Raw genomic sequence first — 22024 nt, forward strand, 5'->3', positions numbered from 1 at the left:
AGCTACCTACGCCTGAGTACATTTAAATTTTCAAGTAAAAAAAAAAATCGAAACCTGATTTTGATATCATACGTAAAGTAATTTTGTTTTTATTATAAGCAAGTTGTGCGAGACAGTCCAACGCGCCGGTCAGTTCATTAGGGCTTTAATTCCGTCGCAAGAGACCGCAGCGTGTTTCGTTCGAATATCGAATAATCGAGTTCGTAATTTAAATATTTTGAACTAAGCAAAATACTAAATTACTGAAATTATGATTATTAAAAAATAATGATATATTTTTTTTTGTTTTTGTGTTTTTGCGCAATGGACAGACGACAGTGGTTTTAAGTTCTAATAGTGAATAGATATTTGTTTGAATAAAAATGTTGTAATCCAGATGGTGTTTACAAAAAATTAAGGTGAGGAACTAATTTACTGTTTTGGTTTTATTAATAAAGTTAAATTGTGTGTACTTAAATGTTTTTATGGCCACTGAAGTGAAGTGAAACACTTGCAATGAGAGTGAGAGTGTGTGGTTAGTTTATGTAGACAGTTAGTCGGAAAATTTACACATTCTTGACCAGCCAATTATTTTTCGTGACCATTGGCATAGCCTGGATATATTACTCTTTACCTTACCTACCTTCTGTTCTTACCCCGAGCAGAAGGCCACAAATAGCGAGGCTTACGAGATCGGGGGATTATTTCTTAGGAGAACCCGGAGCCCCCCAATGGCGTGGATGGCTACCAAAGGAGTTTTAGTGGGTAAAAATCCGCATATACATCCGATCTCCCCATATCCACGTACTGTAAAAAAGAAAAAAAAACCAACAGAGGTTGAGGGGGAATTAGCCCAAGTCCAATCCCAGTGGCTTTCCCCCACAATTGCACCATGCTAAATATTTGTTACAGTAATTTCGTAAAGTGGGTAAAGAATTAAACTTTTGATAGCATTATCTTGATAATACTTTTCAAGAACTACCTAAGTAGGTAATTAAAATTTAATTTGCTTTACAGTCAATGTTCATGACATTATGTCACTTGGTATTTTTTGATATAAATATGGATGCATTATTTATACACTTCAGTCTTGTAACAGTCTCGAACGGCGAAAAAATACTTTCCGGTGTCTTAGATGTTATTATAATAATTATCTTGAAATTAACGGTTTAACAATCATTTAAATGCTTACAGAAACAACTGTGACATTTTTAGTAGTTATTTGACCTAATTCAAAATACATATGAAACATTTACTTACATAGCTTAAATTAATTTATTTTCTATTTTACTTTTATATCATCACTTTTCTTTGTATAGTATTACAGGTATTCAGTTTTCAACTTTGTTTTGTTAGTTGATTAGCTTTTAGATTATTTTAATTAAGCATGCTGTGGTCATTTCTAGAAGGTTTCAATCTCCTGTCTTTCTCTTTTATTTATGTTATTCTCATGATAACGTCATTGATTAATACCAGTTTAATAATCCTTTTAAAAAAAAATACCTGTGTAATTTTTTTTTAATTTTGGAAAGGTCGATTACTTGTAGATATACTAACATACGAGTAGAGTAAGGATAGTCATATAAAGATCCGATGCAGGTTTGTCAGAGAGAGCTTGTTTGTTTTTAGTAATTGAAACAAATACCATAAAATAAAATAAATAGTATTTTTTGTCTTTTTTTTCTTGTGAGAATTCCTAGGTTAGTCTAGTAAAACGCAATAAAGTGTAATCCCTCCTCCCTAATATTATAAATGTCAATGTAAGTTTGTTTGTTACGCTTCCACGCAAAAACTACTTAACCGATCCTCATGAAACTTTGTACAGATATTTTTGGAAGTGTTAGAAGTAATATAGGATACTTTATATCCCGACATTAAGCTCGGTTCTTTTGGGAGAGGGGATGAAAGTGTTTGACGATTTTACACGATAACTCCGACAAATTATAACCGATTTAAATTTTTTTTGTGCTATAGAGGTTATAATATGTGTCCAATTTTGCCCAAACTGTGGTTGGTGATAGAGAACAGAACTCCTCAGCGGACAGCAGCAAACCCCTCATATAAGACTTAGCGATACTGAATACTTTACTTTTTTTTAGAACTACATACAACCAAATTTAATGCATCAAAAAACAAAATCAAACGCAGAAGAAGTCGCGGGCAACAGCTAGTTAAATATAAATGAAAACCGTCAAAAGAAAATACGCTACAATTTCATCTGTGGAAATAGGTCGCATGTGGCGTGAATAAATACAACTGATGAGTACGTACTTAACCTTCTTAAGGCACGTGCCACCGCTAATTCTATTAACATGCTTTATAAATACTTATCTTTCATTTCTCCACGTAACTGCCTTTCAGATCTCAGTAATTTTTTTGGCAGGCATGGCCGCCTTAATGAACTTGCTAAGTTTTTCCTATCGGAACAAACTTTCACCTGGTACATAATAAACCCGGACCAAACGCCTTCAATCGCCCGCCCGCGCTATAACTTCGTTCATTTGGTTTCTAATGGCCGTAGCCTGGTTTTGGTTATGTAAAACCCATACCCCTATGGGCTCTACATGCATACTCGTATAAGTTCAATTGCCAAACAATAAGAAATAAAATAATTTAGAGAACTAACAAAAATAACATTTAAGTTAACGCACTACGATAATGAAAAAGTGATTACTTTCCATTTCTTGTAATTAGTGAATATGCAGCAATAAGTTTTAAGAATACTTATAAAGGTACAATTATAAACACATTAAAGGTAGAAAGAGATTTAAGTTTTTTAACTTAGAACTATTTTTATCTTGTAAGTATAACTTCTAAAGCGTGTACATAAGTACACACTTTTTTTTTTTTATAGTTTACTGAGATCTTTGTCATCCATTATGAAGGCGGCACTGTACCCAAATCGAGTTTTATAATCTAAATGGCAAACACGTGCCAAATAAGTGCAGAAAATTTAAAATTTAAATCAGATTAAGTAGGCTACTAGTTATATATGCAATAAGTACCTACCTTTATTATAATGTATGCAAAAATGAATTTGTTTGTTTGCCCTTCTTTCAAGCTACACTTTCAAATTTGTAACACTTTCAAATTTTATTGTTTTTCTAAATTCAATTCTACTACCCACAGCGTCTCATCGCCCGCTTATTGCTCGACTCCTAAAGGCCGTAGCGAGAAGTTAAATATAACATACCTAGGTAATATATCCATCCTCAAAAGTTAGGCTATAAAATGCAAAAATCACATACTTCGAAAAGTTAGAGGTGCGAACTGAGATTCGAACTCGGCCCCCCGAAAGTGAAGCAAAGCTCCTACCCAATTCGCTATCACCTCTTCATGAATAATATACATAAATATAAATACTTACATATAAACACCCTGAAAAACATTCATATTCATCACACAAACAAAAGTTAGAGATGCGTGCTGGTGGTGCGGTTTCTTGCGGAAGTTAAGGTTAAAGTGAAGGCCTTCTTTAATGCAACGGGCACAAACGAAGATAGCAATCGATCGCACGTGTGTGGACGGCAATGTTTGGGCGATGGAACATAGCGAACTTAGTTTAACGGAAAGCTGCGGTTACATGTGAATGGGCACCTTTAATGATGTGAAAAATGATTATAAATTTTGATGTTTGACTACTAGCAAGCCGAAAAGCCAGGCTTGCGTTACAATAAATCTTCTAAAATAGTTCATACTTGTTAGCAATGAGGAAATAAACACTCAATAGTGTATGCACAATGAGTATACAAAAACTACGGCGGAGGTGTGGTAGGTTACACTGCGCGATATCCGAACGTAGCGAACTTCCGAGTGGCACCGATAGAATGCCAAAATATCACGATCGCGCACAAAGACTGAAAGCCGTACGTCGGACACACTTTAATATATTTTTTTAGGGCTTGCCCATCTTCAGAACCCTAGGAACGCCACTGCCAACTAGGCACTTACTAAATTTCTTGCCGGCTCTTCTCGGATTCTCTTCTCTAGAATCTGCTTTCCGAACCGGTGGTAGAGTGCCTACAAACAGACATACTTGACGTGCCAAAGTGCTTACAAAGTAGGAAAACTTAAAATAAATGAATTTTGAATTTAAATCTAAGTATTACAGACGCCAGCTGGCTTACATTGCCCAAACATATCCCTTAAAGGAGTGAGTACTTCGCATCGACCTTACAACCAAAATTAAGGTCGTACTTCGTTACGTCATGCACTAAAAATACTTGGGAACCGGTATTTTTAAAATATCTGCACTGTTTGTTTCGAAAGGCAGACCTCAGGCTATGTTAAATAAACCTACCTATCTATTATTTTTCTTCAAAACTTAAAGGCCCATAACGCCGTTTTTCCTATAGTTCCCAATAGTTACATTGTAAAAAGAAAACCTTGTTGGAGGAAGACATATATGATGGTAAAACATATTTTGGAAATGCGGCTATATCGCCGTTTCATCATCTGGATGCCTGGTATTCTTCTACTGTTCGAAATACCAGATCATTTCTACCGCGCACTTGCAAATTATGGAACCAATCTCCCATCTGATGTGTTTCCTCAAAAATACAATCTAGGGTTATTCGAGGGGCGGATAAACAAATTTAAAAGCCGGCAACGCATCGGTGGCTCCTCTGGTGCTGCAGATGTTTATGGGCGGCGGTGATCACTTATCATCAGGTGACCCACTTGCTCGTTTGCCCGCTATTAATATCAATAAATAAAAAAAAATCATCGTTCGGCCAATACAGGGAACGGGGGACCCGTTCCCAGAATGAGAATGCTAAAAAACGTAGTCTACCTCGCTGGCCAAGTGCGGATTGATATAGTACACACGCCTTTAAAATAAATAAATAAATATACTACGACAATACACACATCGCCACCTAGCCCCAAAGTAAGCGTGGCTTGTGTTATGGGTACTAAGATGACTGATGAATATTTTTATGAATTATATATACATAAATACTTAGAAAATACATATAAACACCCAGACACTGAAAAACACTTAATGCTCATCACACAATCATTTTCCAGTTGTGGGAATCGAACCCACGGCCTTCGACTCAGAAAGCAGGGTCGCTGCCCACTGCGCCAGTCGGCCGTCTTTAAAAACTCTCCGGCATGCAGGTAACCTACTGATGTTTTCCTCCACCGTTGAAGCAAGTGATATTTTAATTGCTTTAAACGCACAATAAGGAAGTTTAAAGTGCGTGCTGGGATTCTATACCTGGCACACACCTCTAATTTTCAGAGTTTTCTGTGGTTTTAGTACTCGTATAAGCAATTAAACATCGTGAGTAAAAGTGCATGCCTGTGAGTTATCCATAATCTTCTCAGAGGTGTTTGGAGTCCACCAATCCAAACTGCGGCAGCGTGGTGGACCGGTAATGGGTTGATATGATGGTGATAAGAAGACAATTTTATGTGTACATACAATTTTTTTATATATCAGCGAGAGGACGTCATGCGTAAACTAAGTATATTTGTTTCTAAAACTTAAGCTCCAAGAGTTCCAAAAGAGTCTGTCTCAGTCTAGGAATAAGTCCAACATAAATTAAGTCGACCTGGTGACCATAAAAAGTTGAGTACACTCAATATGTGAACGCTAAATAGCTATGCGTATTCTTTGTCAGTTTCGAACCTGGAATTATGAATTCTCTGAATTGAACTCTGAATTGTGTTGAACCCGCGACGTCTCACATATAAGACCACAGCGCTAAAGAACGCGCCCAAAGCATTAAAACAGCTTACAGTAAAACTTTGCCATACAAACTATCGTCGTGTTCCACTAATTTAAATGGAATAAAAGTGGTGTTCAACTTTTAATTCAGTGATGTTCAAGAAAAACAGTATACAGTACACCGATTCGCACTGGGCCAGCGTTGTGGACCCCGTGTTCTGTAGTGAGCCGGTAATAATGACGTTATTTTTTATGAAATCTAATGACAATAATAGATCATGGAAAATGTTAATCTATTGTTTTTCTTTATCATTACCTATTTTATTTTATACAATGACTAAATCACTGAACGATTTTTGTGGTTATTATATTTTTAAAACGTTTGGTATTTTAATTACTTACCTACCTATTTATAGAGTCTGGTTTAAAACAATCAGAATAATTATTACTGTCCCCAAAACAACTACAAAAAAGCCGAGGGTTCTCTGCAGCAGAACAGGGTTTCTTTACAAAAAAACCGCGCCATAAAGCCAGACAGCCAGACAATCATAAAACAATGATGGCTCAGTTAGGTAAAATTGTTTTATTTACTGATAGAATCTATCGATATGGTAAACTTAAGAGTTGAAATGGATTTTATCAACATCACTAAACCTTATCTTGCATTATGTATAATGAATAATGAATCCTTGATCCCCCTGTTTATTATTTAATATTTTATCTTAATTGTATTGTAAAACGAGATAGTGCACAAATTTCATAAATAAGTACCTATACCATTATCATTGCAATTTTGTTTTATATAATCTCTACTTATATGATAGATAAAGACCTCTCTGACGCAACGTTGAGCGCTGTGAATCTAAGTATGTGATCCCGGATTCGATTCCCGGCAGGGACAATTTAGGAATTTATAATTTCTAAATTTTAATAAGAGGAATATTTATTTTTATTTAGCAAAATTATAATATAATAAGTAAATAAATTGTGTACGGAAGTTAGAGTGATGCACTCAACCGTAACAATAGGAAGATGGTTCGGAAACCGAGGTCCGACCATTTATTTCTGTGAGTTGTATATATAGTAAATTTTTGTGAACACTTCGTTAGCGCGATGTAGGATCTTTGTGGCGCCATCTAGTTTGGTTATGTGGAGACCGCCACACATTTTCTTTTAAATCCTTAAATATTGAATAAAAATATATAACGACAATATCCACATTCAAATCTAGCTCCAAAGTAAGCTTTATAGTGTGTTATGGGTACCATAATTTAGCAACATGCAAAGATCTGTTCAGTAATATCAGTAATCACCAAAATACATTCTGCCGATGGTCATGAGATTCGTGGGGATTTCGGATAATAATGATAAATGATCTAAATCACGTGAAAAATTTAAAGAAATAGGTGAACTTACACATACATTTAATATATCGTGGTAGTAACAACGATGGATGAATTTCTTAACGACAAGACTGCTTGGAAGCAGGCTCCGCTCTCATCTCTCACAAGATAGAAAATGTAATAGATTGTAAACTGTATAATGATGTTGAAAAAGAGAAATCTGCTGAGTTTCTTGCCAGCTCTGATCGGTGGAATCTGCCTTTCGAACCGGTGGTAGATTCGCTACAGACTTGACCTTTAGAAAGTGCTTATAAACTGGGCCTACTTGAAATAAGTGAATTTCGAATTTTGAATTTTTGGTCCACAGTTCAAGTGAAAGATGAAGATACCTCGTTCAGACACGGTGCAAGGCTCTGCGGCCCTGAGCAAGCCGACGACGGTAATGATCTACCATGATCGCTACACTGCAGGCGAGACGACTGGTGGGCTGAGCGTACTCTTCACGATGCTATGTATCGTGGATCTCTTCGGTGTATTCCCAGTTGTTGCTCTGCCTAAGAGCATCATTGCTTGTGGTAAGATTTAATGCTATGCTATCTTCTATCTATCTATATATATAAAAGAGAAAGTGTGTGGGTATGTTCCGTATAGGCTCCGAAACGGCTGGACCGATTTCAATGAAAATTTCAGGGATAGTCCGGATTAACCTGGCGAGTAATCCTATAAAGTTTAGTGACGATTGGAGCACTCCTATTTTTGAACTGTCAAACACAGCTTTTATTTACTATGATGATATTCTATTGTTGCGTGTACATGGGTGTAGATAATGATCTTCACCCGCTCGAGAAGAGAATAGAAGAGAATGAGTACGGAGAGAAATAAATGATTTGAGATGAGACAAATTAAAAATTTAATGATGTAAGTTTATTGTTTAAATAAAATAAAGCAAAATCTAGCCCGGCGAAGTGGGCTGAGTACGCTAGTATACTTTAAAATGCAAAATTCTAATTTCATAATTCATTTATTTCAAGTAATGCATACTATAAGCGGTGATAGCATAATACGACTTCACTTTCGGGGGGCCTTTACGGGTATCCTCACGATGTTTTCCTTCACTATAGGTGAAGGAAAACATCGTGAGGATACCCGTATGCCTGAGAGTTCTACATAATGTTCTCAAGGGTGTGTGGACCCCACCAATCTACCCTGGGCCAGCGTGGTGGACTCTGGCCTTAACCCTTCTCATTGTGAAGGAGACCCGTGCCCTGTAGTGGGCCGGTAATGGGTTGATATGATGATAATGATTATGAATGACTAATATAAGCACTTTTGAAACGTCAAGTATGTTGGTTTATCGTGGCCCTACCACCGCGCCGGTGGTAGGTAGATGCTACAGAGAAGAAGCCGGCATTAAACTCAGCAGTGTAAAGTGATGTTGGAAAAGAGCAAATTGAACAATCATTGTTCTATCTTGTGTAAGATGAAAGCGGAGCGGCTTGCTTCCAAGCAACATTGTCATTAAGAAATTCATCAATAGTATATATATTCTTCAAACTTATGTAAAGGTTAATCTAATTCACCTATGGTAGAAAAGCATATACGCAGCCCCACAAAGGTTTTCTACATTTTTCTAAGACGATATGTCGATATCACTAAATTATGTCGATTGTTAATATCCACCTTTTTTTTTGAAAGACTAATGTTTTGTTTTTATTCAAGTTGCCTATCGCTTGTGTAGTTGTTAACAAATATTTCTAGCCATCATTAGGAGGTAATGGTGATCTTAGTATCTCCTGGGGTACAGTTAAAGTAAGAAAGTAAGATGAGAAAATGGTAGACGTAATTATTTTGTGGCGCGCATCTAGCCCTACTGATCGCTCGACAGAATAGCCCTGCTGGAATTACGAAAAGTGTCACCTGTTGTATTACTTTGCGTAATTCCAGCAGGGCTATTCTGTATATCAGGTGGAAAGTTGCCATGAAATAACACTTAAACCATGAATCAACTTTATGTAATTGTATCTGCCTTTCGAGTTGACATGAACTCAGTTGAAAGCTTATGTTTCAAAATGCAAAATATGGTTAAATTGGTGGCAGTAGCTAGGTAAATTTGGTGTCAATCGAGATACAGAATCTACCTGCGTGGGCGTAAAGGCTGGATTTTCGGTCACAGGTATCTACGGAGTGCCGCTCGTGATATCAGTATTCGCACTGCAGCTGTACACAGCCGTGCTTCTCGGAAGAAGTTGGCTTCTGGCGCACGAGATTTCTCCTAACATTAGAGAAAAGAGTAGGTATGGTAATCTTAAACAGACCTCTTTGTTCACGCTAATGCTTGATGAGTTAGCTCACTAAAGCGATTTCTTAACGGTTCCAACGTGCGTCAACCGATGCTTAAGCTCAGTGATTTAATATGTTATTAAAAGGCTCTTCTTTAGTTCATTTCCAGTACCCATTTTCTTTTAAAGTCTGTCTGTTTGTAGTGACTAAGATCGGCTTGAGAAAATACTTTGACATTTTAATTCTTTTCTTGCACGGAGCCCTTTATAAGCACTTCTAAAACCTAAAATCCGTGTTTTTGTAATTACTCTACCACCGACAAGAATCTGGCGAGAAAGCCAGTTGTTCTTTCCCAAGGGTACAAATATCGTTTAAGATATTATACCTAAAGGAAAAGTAAGTAGTAGGTAAGTAAGTAGTACCTTTCCAATACAGTGTTGTGGAGGTACCGAAATATTTTTGTTGTTGTTTTTCTTCAGGTTTCCCTACGCGGCAGTAGCAGAGTTAGCGTTTGGTACCCCAGCGCGCAGGCTGGTGACGTTTCTTATAGATGCCACTGTTTTCGGCGCTGGGGTTCCCAATTTCATTTTTGGTGAGTATTCATTATTCTAAGTATATAAGCGTCTCAAAGCTGGGGTACAGGTCTCCTGTCCCAAAGAAGCTTATTATTTTTTTATTTATAGGTATTTAATTACCTTATTATGAGGCTTTATAATAATAAAGCCTCATAATAAGGTAATCTCTCTCTACTCTTTATTATTACGACCTAGGTAATAATAAAGAGTAGATTAGAGTAAGGGAAATAAAGGAAGATTGAAGAGAAACAGAAAGATTGGAGTGGAATACAAAAGAAAGCCTTATCGCTTCGTAACGATCTCTGCAGGCAACCTTAGGATTAAGATAACATGAGCAACAAGAAACCCCCAAGGCTCAGATCACCAGACTTCCATTGTGTTAGATGTCGGGCTTTGACGGTTTTACCACAATCAACATTGAGCTTAATTTGCTATACTCCGCGGAAAGAGAGAATCTGATCTTCCGCAATGTACTGTCTATGCACGTTCACGAGCCTATTGTTTCACTACATGCTAAACTTACGCCTAAAGTGATCTTTAAGGCAAGATAGTGGCCAGTACAAATTGCCTAATTCATGGCTGGTTTTAACAATTTCTAGATTGTAAAAAATAAAGCCTCTTGTTTTGTGGAGCAATCATCATGGACTACCATAAATTTTTGAGCAAAATACATTATGAGGAAAGTGTTTATGTATATGCGTGATGGAATGTTTAAGTAATATCCACTGGAAATATCAAATATTGTAATATATAAGACTAACTTAAATCTTTATTAGTATGCCACTAGCTACACCACTAAATACCTCGACATTACCGTGATTGTTTAATAGAATGTACACCAGTAAATTTTCCGTGTCTACATTATTTAACTCTTAACGTATATCCACACGGGTACGTTAAAGATTTTTTATAGAATACCTATTACCTACATATATGTTGGAATGGTTATAACTTAAATCCTAAGGATTTCCATCTCTTAGTTTGGCCGCTGAGCCACAGCAACGCTTGCGTACTAGTGTTTGGTTCAGGAGACAAAACCAAAGTTACCTAACAAACTTGTGGCCTGACTTCCAAGACTCAGTGATCTTTAGTGAATCATGCTATCAGATACTCAATGTGGATTATTTTATTTTTGCTGCCCGTATAAAGACAAGAATTTAATCCACAGCTGCTCAAAGCATGCAGATGTTTTGGTGGAAGATCACGAGAGGTGAAGTGGGGATTACGTACTGCGTGTGGATGATCGTTATCGGGTTATTGCTTTGCCCCGTAATGTGGCTCGGCTCACCGAAGGATATGAAGTAAGTAAACCATGGAACGGTTTATCCTTACGGTTACGACCCTGACGATTAAATTACGACCGACGATATCATCATCATCATCAACAATATGAGGAGGTTTTTAGGCCGTAGTCCAACACGCTGGCCAAGTGTAGAGACTTCACAAACGTTCGCGTTATGGGGACTCTCTATTCTCAGGCTTGCAGGTTTCGTCACGATGCTTTCCTTCACCGTTAAAGCAAGTGATTTTTTAATTTGCTAACTGGGGACCACGTCGGAGCCGAACTCGGACAATATATCGCAATCAAATTATTCTGGTGTTGATAAACAAGGCAAAAATGTCTTGCAAAAATAGGATGAAGGTCCTTCAAATATTCATATTGACTATAATAGTTGCGTTCCAATCTTCCTTGATGAACCTCAATGCAAGTTGATTTAACAAATATCCTTAATACCAAAATTAATAGATAGGTACATTAGGAGTCGTATACTATCTTTATATTCTGGTTCTTATTAAAGAAATGAGTATACGAAGCGCCTAGCAGACAATGTTGCCAAGCGTCCGGATAAAGCCGGGCATAGTAACACTTTTATATTTCGTGTCTGGCCTTAAAAAACGTTGTCCGGCTTATCCGGTTTTTGTTTTTTGTTCAAAACCAACCACGGGCTCAGTAATAGAGTATAATAATAATAATAATAATAATCATTTATTTGCAAGAAAGTTTGTACAATATCAAGATGTTGGTAAACAATATAGTTAGTTTAGAGAGCATAACATTCTACTAAATTAATAGTGTGCAAATTTGGTTCATGGATATTAAAAATTAAAAAGATCAACCTTAATTAAATGTCAAATTAAATTAAAATAAACAGTACAAACACATGATAACATTAAATATGACAGTAAATAAATAAATGAATAACCAAATCGAAATAAATGATCCATAATTTATATATAAAATTTTTAGTTTATCCCTATCCCTATCCCTACTAATATTATAAATGTCAATGTAAATTTGTTTGTTACGCTTTCACGCAAAAACTACTTAACCGATCCTCATGAAACTTTGTACACATATCCACAAGTGTTAGAAGTAATATAGAATACTTTTTATCCCGACATTAAGCTCGGTTCCTTTGGGAGAGGGGATGAAAGGGTTCGACGATTTTACACCATAACTCCGACAAATTATAACCGATTTTAATAATTATTTTTCTACGATAGAGGTTATAATATGTATATATACGAGTACGTGTGGATCTGAATGTGGTTGGAGATAGAGAACAGAACTCCTCAGCGGACAACAGCAAACCCCTCATTTAAGGCTTAGCGATACTGAATACTTTGTTTTTTAGAACTACAACTAAATTGAATGCCACATCAAAAAAACAAAACCAAACGCAGAAAGTCGCGAGCAACAGCTAGTAATAAATATTCTTTTACATCATAATGCGAATCAAAGAGTGATATCGTATTTTTATACCATATCATAGCAAATTCCGAAAACATGTTGCTCACTAACTCATACAAAATATTATAAACTCATCATAATAATATTCTTGCATGGAGATAAAACGTCGCTGAACTAAAAAGGTTGTCAAAGTCTTCCAGTATTTCATAAAACCTTCTTTTCCAGACCCATAGCTCTAACATCAGTATGTATAGTGACCACAGTGGCTATAGCTACCTGGACATGCATCGGCCTTGACGACACATCCGCTCCAGCTTCCGGAGATGTCCTCAAATATGTTCCAAACCCCAGGGACTTTCTGGTAGCATATGGCATTATAGCTTTTCAGGTAAGACCCTCAATAATCCACTGCATTTTGTTTATTAGATCAAGGGCGCTGTTTTTTCTTTGACGACTTCCCTGGCGTAGTAAGGAGCGCTGTGGTAAGTGGCACGTCCCAGGTTTAATCCCCATTGAGATTTACAGTTTCTGTTTGAATGAGGTTGTGGTTGTAAAACACCGTATTAACGAATAGCGCGTTGTCTGTATGGAGGGTAGAGGTAAGGAGAGTCATCTGTGTATATGAAAAAGTGTCGTCAAAATGTATTAAGTTAGGATGGCGCCACATTTGCATCAGGGTAACTCTTAAAAGAAGCGCCAAATATAAATATTGTTAGAGTAGGCTTGAAAAATAAACAAGGAAGTATGGAGATACAAGGAAGTAAGGTTATATTTACCACAATATTTTGTACAACGTAAGTTGTTGAAATTCTCAATAATTAACTACTTTAGTCGATAATGACATTAAATTTTTTAACTCTGCATACTTCAATTCATCTACGATTGCTATTCATACCATACCCTGTGCATCCTTCAGCGCCATTGTGGAGGATTTTTGAACTGTTATTTATATAGCGCATACACTGGACACTTTTTCAACTTTTCTCCCATATAAGATGACTCTCCTTACCTCTACCCTCCATAGTTGTCTGGAAGAGATATGTAACAATATGGCCGCCAAATTGTATCCGCCATTTTGTTATTGCTGTTTGCTGTTTTTTGTAGCACAATAAAAGTTTATTCATGCATTCATTCGTTCACCCCGATTTGATTGTTATTATCTTAGGCAAGAAATACGATATCTTGGGATTTTCACCAAACTACGATTCTCACAATTCCAGTTCGACATTCATCCAATGCTGCTAACGTTACAAGTTGACATGAAAGACAGTCGCAAGATCAACTCCGCCGTGCTGGGTGCTTTCGGCATCACGGGTTTTATGTTCATGGTGACGTCGCTACTAGCCGCCAATAGATATGGGAACAATATTGAGAACAATATATTGCAAGGTATGACGTACGTAGTTTTGGAGCGGGTAGGAAATTTATAAAATAGCGAGACACTATACGCGTCAATTTGTCGTTGCGAACGTGACTCAGAGCACACGAATAGGTATGATGACAGTAACAAAGAATCGCAAATATTGTATTTATCTAATGATATCATGTATTATGAAAGACGTTCCTATATTTATTAAAATTCTAGAACATATTAAAGATACTAGAAGGTATGTACTTTCAAATAAAACTGCAAAATTCAAAATTATGACGTCACGTCTATATAAGCAAAATTTTACCGCTTGAACTTTGAAACTCTCTCTGTATATCAAGTATTTTGTGATTTCAAACTATTAATTGCTATGTTTTTTTTTAAATAAAAATTAATAATTTTTAGCTTTGGAACAAAGAGTTACAAAAACTCTTATTTATGACGACGACGACGCCACGGCCATGACATAAAACGTTCATGATAAAACGTTTAATATACCCCTTGCCGTTCCTAATGGAGTAAAAAGAAGAAGAAATAATAAATAATAATAATACTTAAATAAGATAATATAGATTTTTACTGATATCGAAGGAAACTGTGAGAAGTAAGTAATAAATTCTTCTGTATTTCTAGGCATGCCTCCATCCATCGCACTATACATCGTGGCGCTATTAGTGACGTTGCAACTTTGCCTCTCTAGCGCCGTTGGTAACTCCGCGCTCTTTCAGCACATAGAGGACTTGCTTAAAATTCCTAGAGGTGAGAGTATATCGAAAAAACCTACTCATAGTATTACATCTGATTAATTTATGACGTAAATTCCAGAGTAAGACAATTCCACCATTAAATACACTTACCCTAATTTAACAATATCTAATCTGTAACTAATATTTGTAGTCTTTTTTTTACTTGATAGACTTGCGCTTGACAACTATCATGCCTGATGTAAAGCAATGATGCGGTCTAAGTTGGGGCGGGCTTGCCTAGAAAATGCGTATTCACTCTTGCCTTAAAAGCATTCAAGTTGAATGCTTTGTTCCTGATACATACATACTGTTGTATCAGGAAACACCGAAGCCGGAAGAGCGTTCCAAACCTTTGCAGTCCGTATCAGAAACGTAGATGCGCTTCGTGCGTGTTTCCTGTATGTCTAGTAACTTTTGGTTCCTTGGTTATAGAAAACTAGCTGTTGCCCGCGACTTCGTCTGCGTTTGATTTTGTTTTTTGATGTGGCATTAAATTTAGTTGTAGATCTAAAGTATTTAGAATCGCTAATCTTTAAATGAGGGGTTTGCCACTGTTCACTGAGGAGTTCTGTCCTCTATCTCCAACCACAGTTTGAGCAGAATTAAACACATGTTATACCCTCTATAGTACAAAAATAATTATTTAAATCGGTTATAATTTGTCGGAGTTATGGTGTAAAATCGTCATTCACTCATCCCCTCTCCCAAACGAACCTAGCTTAATGTCGGGATAAAAAGTATCCTATGTTACTTCTTTCACTTCCAAGAATATGTGTACAAAGTTTCATGAGGATCGGTTAAGCAGATTTTGCGTGAAAGCGTAACAAACAAACTTACATTGACATTTATAATATTAGTAGGGATTAATCAATGTAGAAACTTGGTGACATTATACCTCTGTGCTAAGCTTATTTTTTTTTCAGAGTTCTGCTTTCAACGTTGCCTAATTCGGTCAGGCATCGTGGCACTCGCAGTATTTCTCGGCGAATCTGTGCCAAGATTCGACCTCGTCATGGGCTTGGTGGGCTCAACCCTAACCGGCCCCTTAATGTTTATATTTCCCCCTCTATTCTTCCTGAAACTCTGCCACAAAAGATCTTCTATGAAAGAGTTGGATGTATTAATAGAGCGTCGAAAACGAACCTTGAGCTTGGCTGAAAATTATTGTTTTAACAGAAAAAACGATAATGGCGACCTGTCAGAATTCCCGCTCATTATAGCGCGAGCACAGACTAAATACAAAACTTTTGTCACCCAACAGGATTACGTGAATCACATAGCTCCTAATGTTGATAAAACAGATTATACGGTTAAATGGTACGATGTTGTATTGGCGGTGGTTGTTATGATTATGGGAATTGTGGCTACATTAGTGGCCACGTTTATAAGTTGGTCGGACGCCATTACGTCAGCAGAATTTTCACCGCCATGTTTGTTAAACGCAACGGCAGCGGCCCGAAGTTTTATAGATCTTGCCAATCATAAAATGTAGCGCAAATATTTTAACAAATGTATAGTGTTATGATTTTATACGCGGGTTAAATCCTGGCTTAATTAAAAAGATCGTAATAGGGCAGTAACGAATTTCAAAATGGCGGCAATACTAAATATTGCTAACTGCCAAATTTCCCGCTCCTTTGAGCAGACAAGGAGCTAATAACGATCGATTCAATTAATAACCCATATTTATTTAGGTATGTATTTCTGTGTTTTATCTGAAATATGTATTATATTTTCTGTATTTTCATTATTGTTAGTATTTAATATAGGAATAATTCAATAATATTTATTTTCTATTTAAAAGTTTTAAAATACAAAAAAGAATGAAAGTTTGGAGTAATAAAAGATTGTTATAATTATAAAATATATTTTATTCAACAAATCAAACAATAATTTAACATTTATTACAATAAGTCAGTCCATGAAACACATTGATATTTATTATTAAGGAAGCATCAAAATTAGAACTATGTATTGCACAATAAAAGACTTGTATGCAACTATATGATAAGTCATTTTAACTCTAGTGTTGTTTAATTTTGTCACTCGTGTTAAAACTACCCTCAATAATTAACAGTAGCCTAAATAACAATCGTCCAGTTACTGGTAAGTAATTAAGTAAAGTATAACAACAGATACATGGGAAAATACCGGATAAATAAATATTTATTTTGAATACCTGTCAGTATTTTAATTTTAATATTTTATTTTATATCGCCACCTTATGGACACATGAAGTAACTTCTGGACATGATTTAAAACATGCATTTATAATTTAAATATTTTATATTTACTGCTTATAAATTAAAAGATAACAAATCTTTAATATTCATTATCATAACATCTACTATCTAATATTTAGTAAAACATGACTTGTGTAATAAAAAAAAAAAAAAAAATACCAAGGATTAAATGTACCCTATGGCCGACTCCAGGATGCTAAATTCTACCAAGATAAGCGATAATTCTAGGCAAAATTTAACCAAGCTAAGCGATCGTTTCACGCATACGTAACAAATGCTAATTTTCAAATACCGCGGATAACTTCTAACAGCAGCTTTTCCGGGATAGATATTATCCTATGTCCATCTCCAGGATGCAACCTACATTCGTGCTAAATTTCACCAAGATCGGTTCAACGGTTGAGCAAAAAAACAAACAACCAACAATCAGACACACTTTCGCATTCATATTTTTAGTAGCTGTTGCCCGCGACTTCGTCTGCGTTTGTTTTTGTTTTTCGAAAGACATGTGCCTCATAAATGTGGCAGCACTTTATGTATTTAGGTTAACTAAGCTTTACATGACGGGTTTGCTGCCGTCCGCTGAGCAGTTCTGTCGTCTATCTACAATCACATTCATCAGATCTACACGAAATTTGGGCAAAATTAAACAGATATTATAACCTCTAAAGTACAAAAGTAATTCTTTAACCTCTGGTATGCCTGAACGTGGATCAGCGCAAAGCAGTTATCTGCCGGAACGTGGATCCACGCTCTCCGACCAGCAGACAATTTTTTATAATTTTCTCTCATAAAAACGATGCAGAAGTGTCAAAATCGCTTGCGTCCTTGAATGAATGAATGTACCAAATTCTCTTATACCTGTCTTTAGTTCAGAAACTTGTTCATTCGTGTCACTGAATACTCGACTTCGTTGAGAACTAAGTGTTTGATTTTTTGTAATTACTGGACACAGTGAGTATATTTTTGTGTTATTTCAATAATTTCTTTCATTTAGAATAGTTTTCAATAAAATCTTATGAGAAATTTATGCAATTACTAAAATAATTAGAAGTAAACGATTTGTCGGTTAGTTTTTTTTTTCAAATTTATTCATAACTATTGTATTTCTTTCATTCTGAGTGCGTGTTATATATAGTTTTGAAGACTTTTTTGTCAAGATCTTCAATTTGCAAAGTGTTTTCGTCCATAATTCATAGTTTATTCAGAATCTTTGTTTTTCGATAGTCTTACCGCATATTGAGCGCGGATCCGCGTTCCGGCTAAGACGTACAGGGTGTTCAAATTTATACCACGCACTTTACTTGTTTATTTACTTTATTGAGTTGTCCAGAAAATATTTTGAGATATCTTGCATTGAACCTAACAATATTTTATTAATTTAATTTCAAGGTTATAAAATAATGGTGGTGTACCTAGATGTTGATAAGTATCTCAACAAAGGAGATTATTGCCTATGTCTTCGTGAAGCTATATGGCCTTGGAAAGAGACTCATTTTATAAAATTAAGTGCTTGTTTCATATGTAAAAAACGCACGAATTCTAAAATGCCTCGACATTTATGTCTTCGGACTGACAAAAAAAGTACTTTTAAAATGATATTACACGCTAAACATTTTTGGTGTCGAAACTGTATGTTTGCCATATATGAACATTACACAAATGACGAATGTAACATTTGTGCTGATTTCTAAATAACAAAAATTTAATTAAGTATTACAATGAGAAGGTTACTGTTATTTGTTTAAAACTAATAAAAAAATTCACATATAATTAGTTTTATTCTTTGACAAAGCAAGACTATACAAAATGTTGTAGAGGTAATTTATTTACATTTCGACTTCATGTCTTACATTATAATTTTACCTCCCAATTTGCTGTTATTTTATTTATTTCTAGATGGAATCAAATGTGAGGAATACTACACCACCTGAGTGGGAAGCAACTCAACCCATTGTGGGTATGGAAATACAGATTTCGCCCAACGGTTCTTTGTATGCACGACCTGATAAAACCGTATATATGGAAAAATCCCTATCCGGATCATTACATGTATGTATTGCACATATGTATGCCATTACTTTTTAAATAGAGGGGATGCTGTTTCATACATTTTGTGTCTATTGAGATGAAACAGCTGATAATTATTTTTTAAGCGGAGACTTCAATGAAGTCGGTTCTTGGTTTTTTATTTAAACCATTTTATTTCGAATCCAGGTGTAAATTTCTACATTACATTAATATTCGTTCGTTGTAGGTACTGAGAACGACAGCCAATGTCGAAGAATCCTCTGAACGACCTCGAATCCGGAGGAGGTTAGATTTAAATTCTTCACCTGATCTTGACGCTCCTGGGCCCTCAAATGAGGTTGGCAGCCAATTACTGAGAACAAAAGCCAATGTCGAAGAATCCTCTGAAGCACCTCGAATTTGGAGGAGGGTAGATTTAAATTTTTCACCTGATCCTGACGTTCCTGGGCCCTCAAATGAGGTTGGTATTGATTTGTACAATTACATTTTATATCCGTTTTTGCACATTTTGTAACATTGTAATTAATCAAACTTTTTTTGCAGCCAGTGCGGAATGTGGCAAGAGAGTCTTACGAGATGCAGCAACTCAGAATGTTAAATTTTGAAGATGAAAGCGATTCTGTTTCACCTATACCCTCTCATGAGGTTAGTCAGTACAAGCCATGGATACCATTGTAATACCAAGTCAAATCTATAGTAGAGAATATTTGTCTATGTCAATAATTCCTATCTATCTAAATTGGAATTGTCCTAAACTTAATTCAATAAGAATAACTTAATTTCTACCGACATGTTTTTCAGGTCGTAAATACATATCTGACGTCTGAACTAGCTGAGGCTTTGGCAGTCGATTCAGGAAGTGAAGATGACGAAGAAGACGATCTTGATGAAAATGATTTACGCAGGATTTTGGAAATAGAAGAAGAAGGGGAAGAAATAGAAGAAAGAGGGGAAGAGGAAGTTATGTTAAATTATGATTTCACGTGGTCTCAAAATTTCGAAGAATTTACTGGTACAGAAGAGAGATTTGAAGTACAGCCAGGACCCACAGTGCAGGAAGATACTCCAATTAAAATATTTAAATCCATCTGGGATAGGTCTGTAATGGAAAAAATTGTCAAAGAAACTAACTACTACGCATGGCAAAAAATTGCTGCTGCCGCCGAAGTCGAGGATGGTATTAAACCTAAATCCCGTCTCTATCAGTGGGAAGACACAACAGTAGCGGAGTTATACAAATTTTTCGGAATTATGATTTATATGGGAATATGCTACAGAAGCAGAATTGACGAGTACTGGACTACAGGCATACTAGGCATGCCAGAATTTAGAAAGCTAATGAGCAAAAACAGGTTCCTCTTACTGTTACGGTTTTTACATTTTGTTGACAACGATGAACTCGGTCCTAATATTCGCGGGTATGAGCGAAAGGTATCTAAAGTTGTTAATATTGTGGAACACTGCAACAAAAAATTTGGAGAAATATATATCCCACACAGAGCCATAAGTATTGACGAGTCGCTGCTGCTGTGGAAGGGACGCCTGAGTTGGATTCAGTGCATTCGTTCTAAGGCAGCACGATTCGGTATTAAAACTTATGAGCTCTGTGAGGCGGAAACCGGATATCTGGTAAAATTATACATATATGCAGGTAAAGGTGAAAATTCTGAACCTATACATGGCTTTACTGGCGCAACTTCAAAAGTCGTCCTCAAATTGATAGAAGATTATCTAGGAAAAGGCTATTGTCTATACATGGACAATTTTTTTAATTCCGTTAGTCTTACACGGTTCCTGAAGCATAACCACACCGACGTTGTCGGAGTGTTAAATCGACGAAGAGTCGACACTCCGTCAGATATCAAAAACTTAAGCGAAAGACAATTGCAGCGGGGGCAGATTGTCTCTCGCCACTGTGGTGACGTAGCAGTAACGGTTTGGAGAGATGTCAAGCTTGTGACCACAATATCTACGTTTCATAAGCCCGAAACTGCTCCAGGCCGCCGAGCAGGAGTCACTTACGAAAAACCCATTGCAGTCCACAGTTATAATAAATACATGGGGGGCGTGGACTTAAAAGACCAGAAGCTCTCCATGTATTTATTAGAACGAAAACGAGGGCTAAAATGGTATTTGAAAGTTTTTCGGCGCCTGCTGAACTGCAGTATTCTAAACAGTTATATCATACATAAATGTCGCAGCGCAGCAAATTACAGTCACAGGAAATTTCGTTTAATTCTAGCAGATGCACTCTGTAAGGAACATAATAAAATACAGCGCATAAGGCCTAATACCAGTGTGTCGTCCGGAGATAACAGTCGAAGCTGTAATGGACATGTCCCAGACTACATACCAGTTGACACAACAAACCGGACTAATAAACGTCAAAATCGCCAGAAACGAGGACGTTGTGTGCAATGCCTAGCTAACAAACAACGAAAGGAAACAAACATAATTTGCTCGCAGTGTAAAGTGTTCCTGTGTGTAGGCCAATGTTGGCGTACCTATCACGAATTATGAATAGACATAGACATGCAGAAGTCGTGGTGGCCTAGCGGTAGAGCGCTCGCCTCTCATACGGGAGGTCGTGGTTCAAATCCCGGCGCGGACCAATGATATTTTTCAAGTCCGTATTTTTCTAAGAAAAATTACCACTGACTTTAAACGGTGAAGGAAAACATCGTGAGGAAACCAGCAAGTCGAAGAACCTAGCAAGTTTGAGGACTTGTGATATCCACCAACACGCACTGGGTCAGCGCGGTGGATTATGATCCTGATTGGGTAGGCCATGCTCCTGCAGTGGAGTCGTTTAGAACGAAGGCTGATGATGATAGACATGCATTCATGAATATGAAAATAACTTTATCGATTCGAGTCGATTTGAATTTATGTAGCATTTTTTGTTTTTGTAATAAAACCATTCCACTATACCTACTTAGTTCACATTGTTTTATTTCTAAACTAAAATAGTTACAGTAGGTGATACAATAATAAAGTACAAAATAAAATTTAAAAATTAAAAAAAATGGAACATCCTTTGTACAAATATACATGGCTTTGCCGGAACGCGGATCCGCGCGTTCGTATCACTC

General features: G+C 36.4%; 2 protein-coding genes across 2 annotated transcripts; both read left to right on the top strand.

The window, feature by feature from the left end:
* Nucleotides 1-316: 316 nt before the first annotated feature.
* On the top strand, nucleotides 317-16337 carry LOC120624350 (proton-coupled amino acid transporter 2-like). Its single transcript, XM_039890834.1, has 9 exons — nucleotides 317-398; nucleotides 7364-7571; nucleotides 9170-9290; nucleotides 9756-9868; nucleotides 11020-11152; nucleotides 12769-12931; nucleotides 13764-13932; nucleotides 14546-14671; nucleotides 15582-16337. Exons 2-9 carry the CDS (start codon nucleotides 7376-7378, stop codon nucleotides 16148-16150), a joined length of 1590 nt encoding a protein of 529 aa, XP_039746768.1. The 5' UTR covers nucleotides 317-398; nucleotides 7364-7375; the 3' UTR covers nucleotides 16151-16337.
* Nucleotides 16338-17592: 1255 nt separating this feature from the next.
* Nucleotides 17593-21357, top strand: LOC120627799 (piggyBac transposable element-derived protein 4-like). Its single transcript, XM_039895880.1, has 5 exons — nucleotides 17593-18953; nucleotides 19159-19392; nucleotides 19476-19577; nucleotides 19734-20561; nucleotides 21244-21357. Exons 1-5 carry the CDS (start codon nucleotides 18801-18803, stop codon nucleotides 21355-21357), a joined length of 1431 nt encoding a protein of 476 aa, XP_039751814.1. The 5' UTR covers nucleotides 17593-18800.
* The last annotated feature ends 667 nt before the right edge of the window (nucleotides 21358-22024 follow it).

This window comes from Pararge aegeria, chromosome 1 (genome assembly GCF_905163445.1).
Source record: "Pararge aegeria chromosome 1, ilParAegt1.1, whole genome shotgun sequence".
NCBI lineage: Eukaryota > Metazoa > Arthropoda > Insecta > Lepidoptera > Nymphalidae > Pararge > Pararge aegeria.

Coding starts and splice junctions, on each gene's coding strand:
- LOC120627799 (XM_039895880.1), top strand. CDS start 18,801: ATGGAATCAAATGTGAGGAATACTACACCACCTGAGTGGGAAGCAACT. Junction 19,578..19,733: donor CACCTATACCCTCTCATGAG/GTTAGTCAGTAC, acceptor CATGTTTTTCAG/GTCGTAAATACATATCTGAC. Junction 20,562..21,243: donor AGGCGGAAACCGGATATCTG/GTAAAATTATAC, acceptor TGTCGTCCGGAG/ATAACAGTCGAAGCTGTAAT.
- LOC120624350 (XM_039890834.1), top strand. CDS start 7,376: ATGAAGATACCTCGTTCAGACACGGTGCAAGGCTCTGCGGCCCTGAGC. Junction 7,572..9,169: donor TAAGAGCATCATTGCTTGTG/GTAAGATTTAAT, acceptor TTTCGGTCACAG/GTATCTACGGAGTGCCGCTC. Junction 12,932..13,763: donor ATGGCATTATAGCTTTTCAG/GTAAGACCCTCA, acceptor TCACAATTCCAG/TTCGACATTCATCCAATGCT.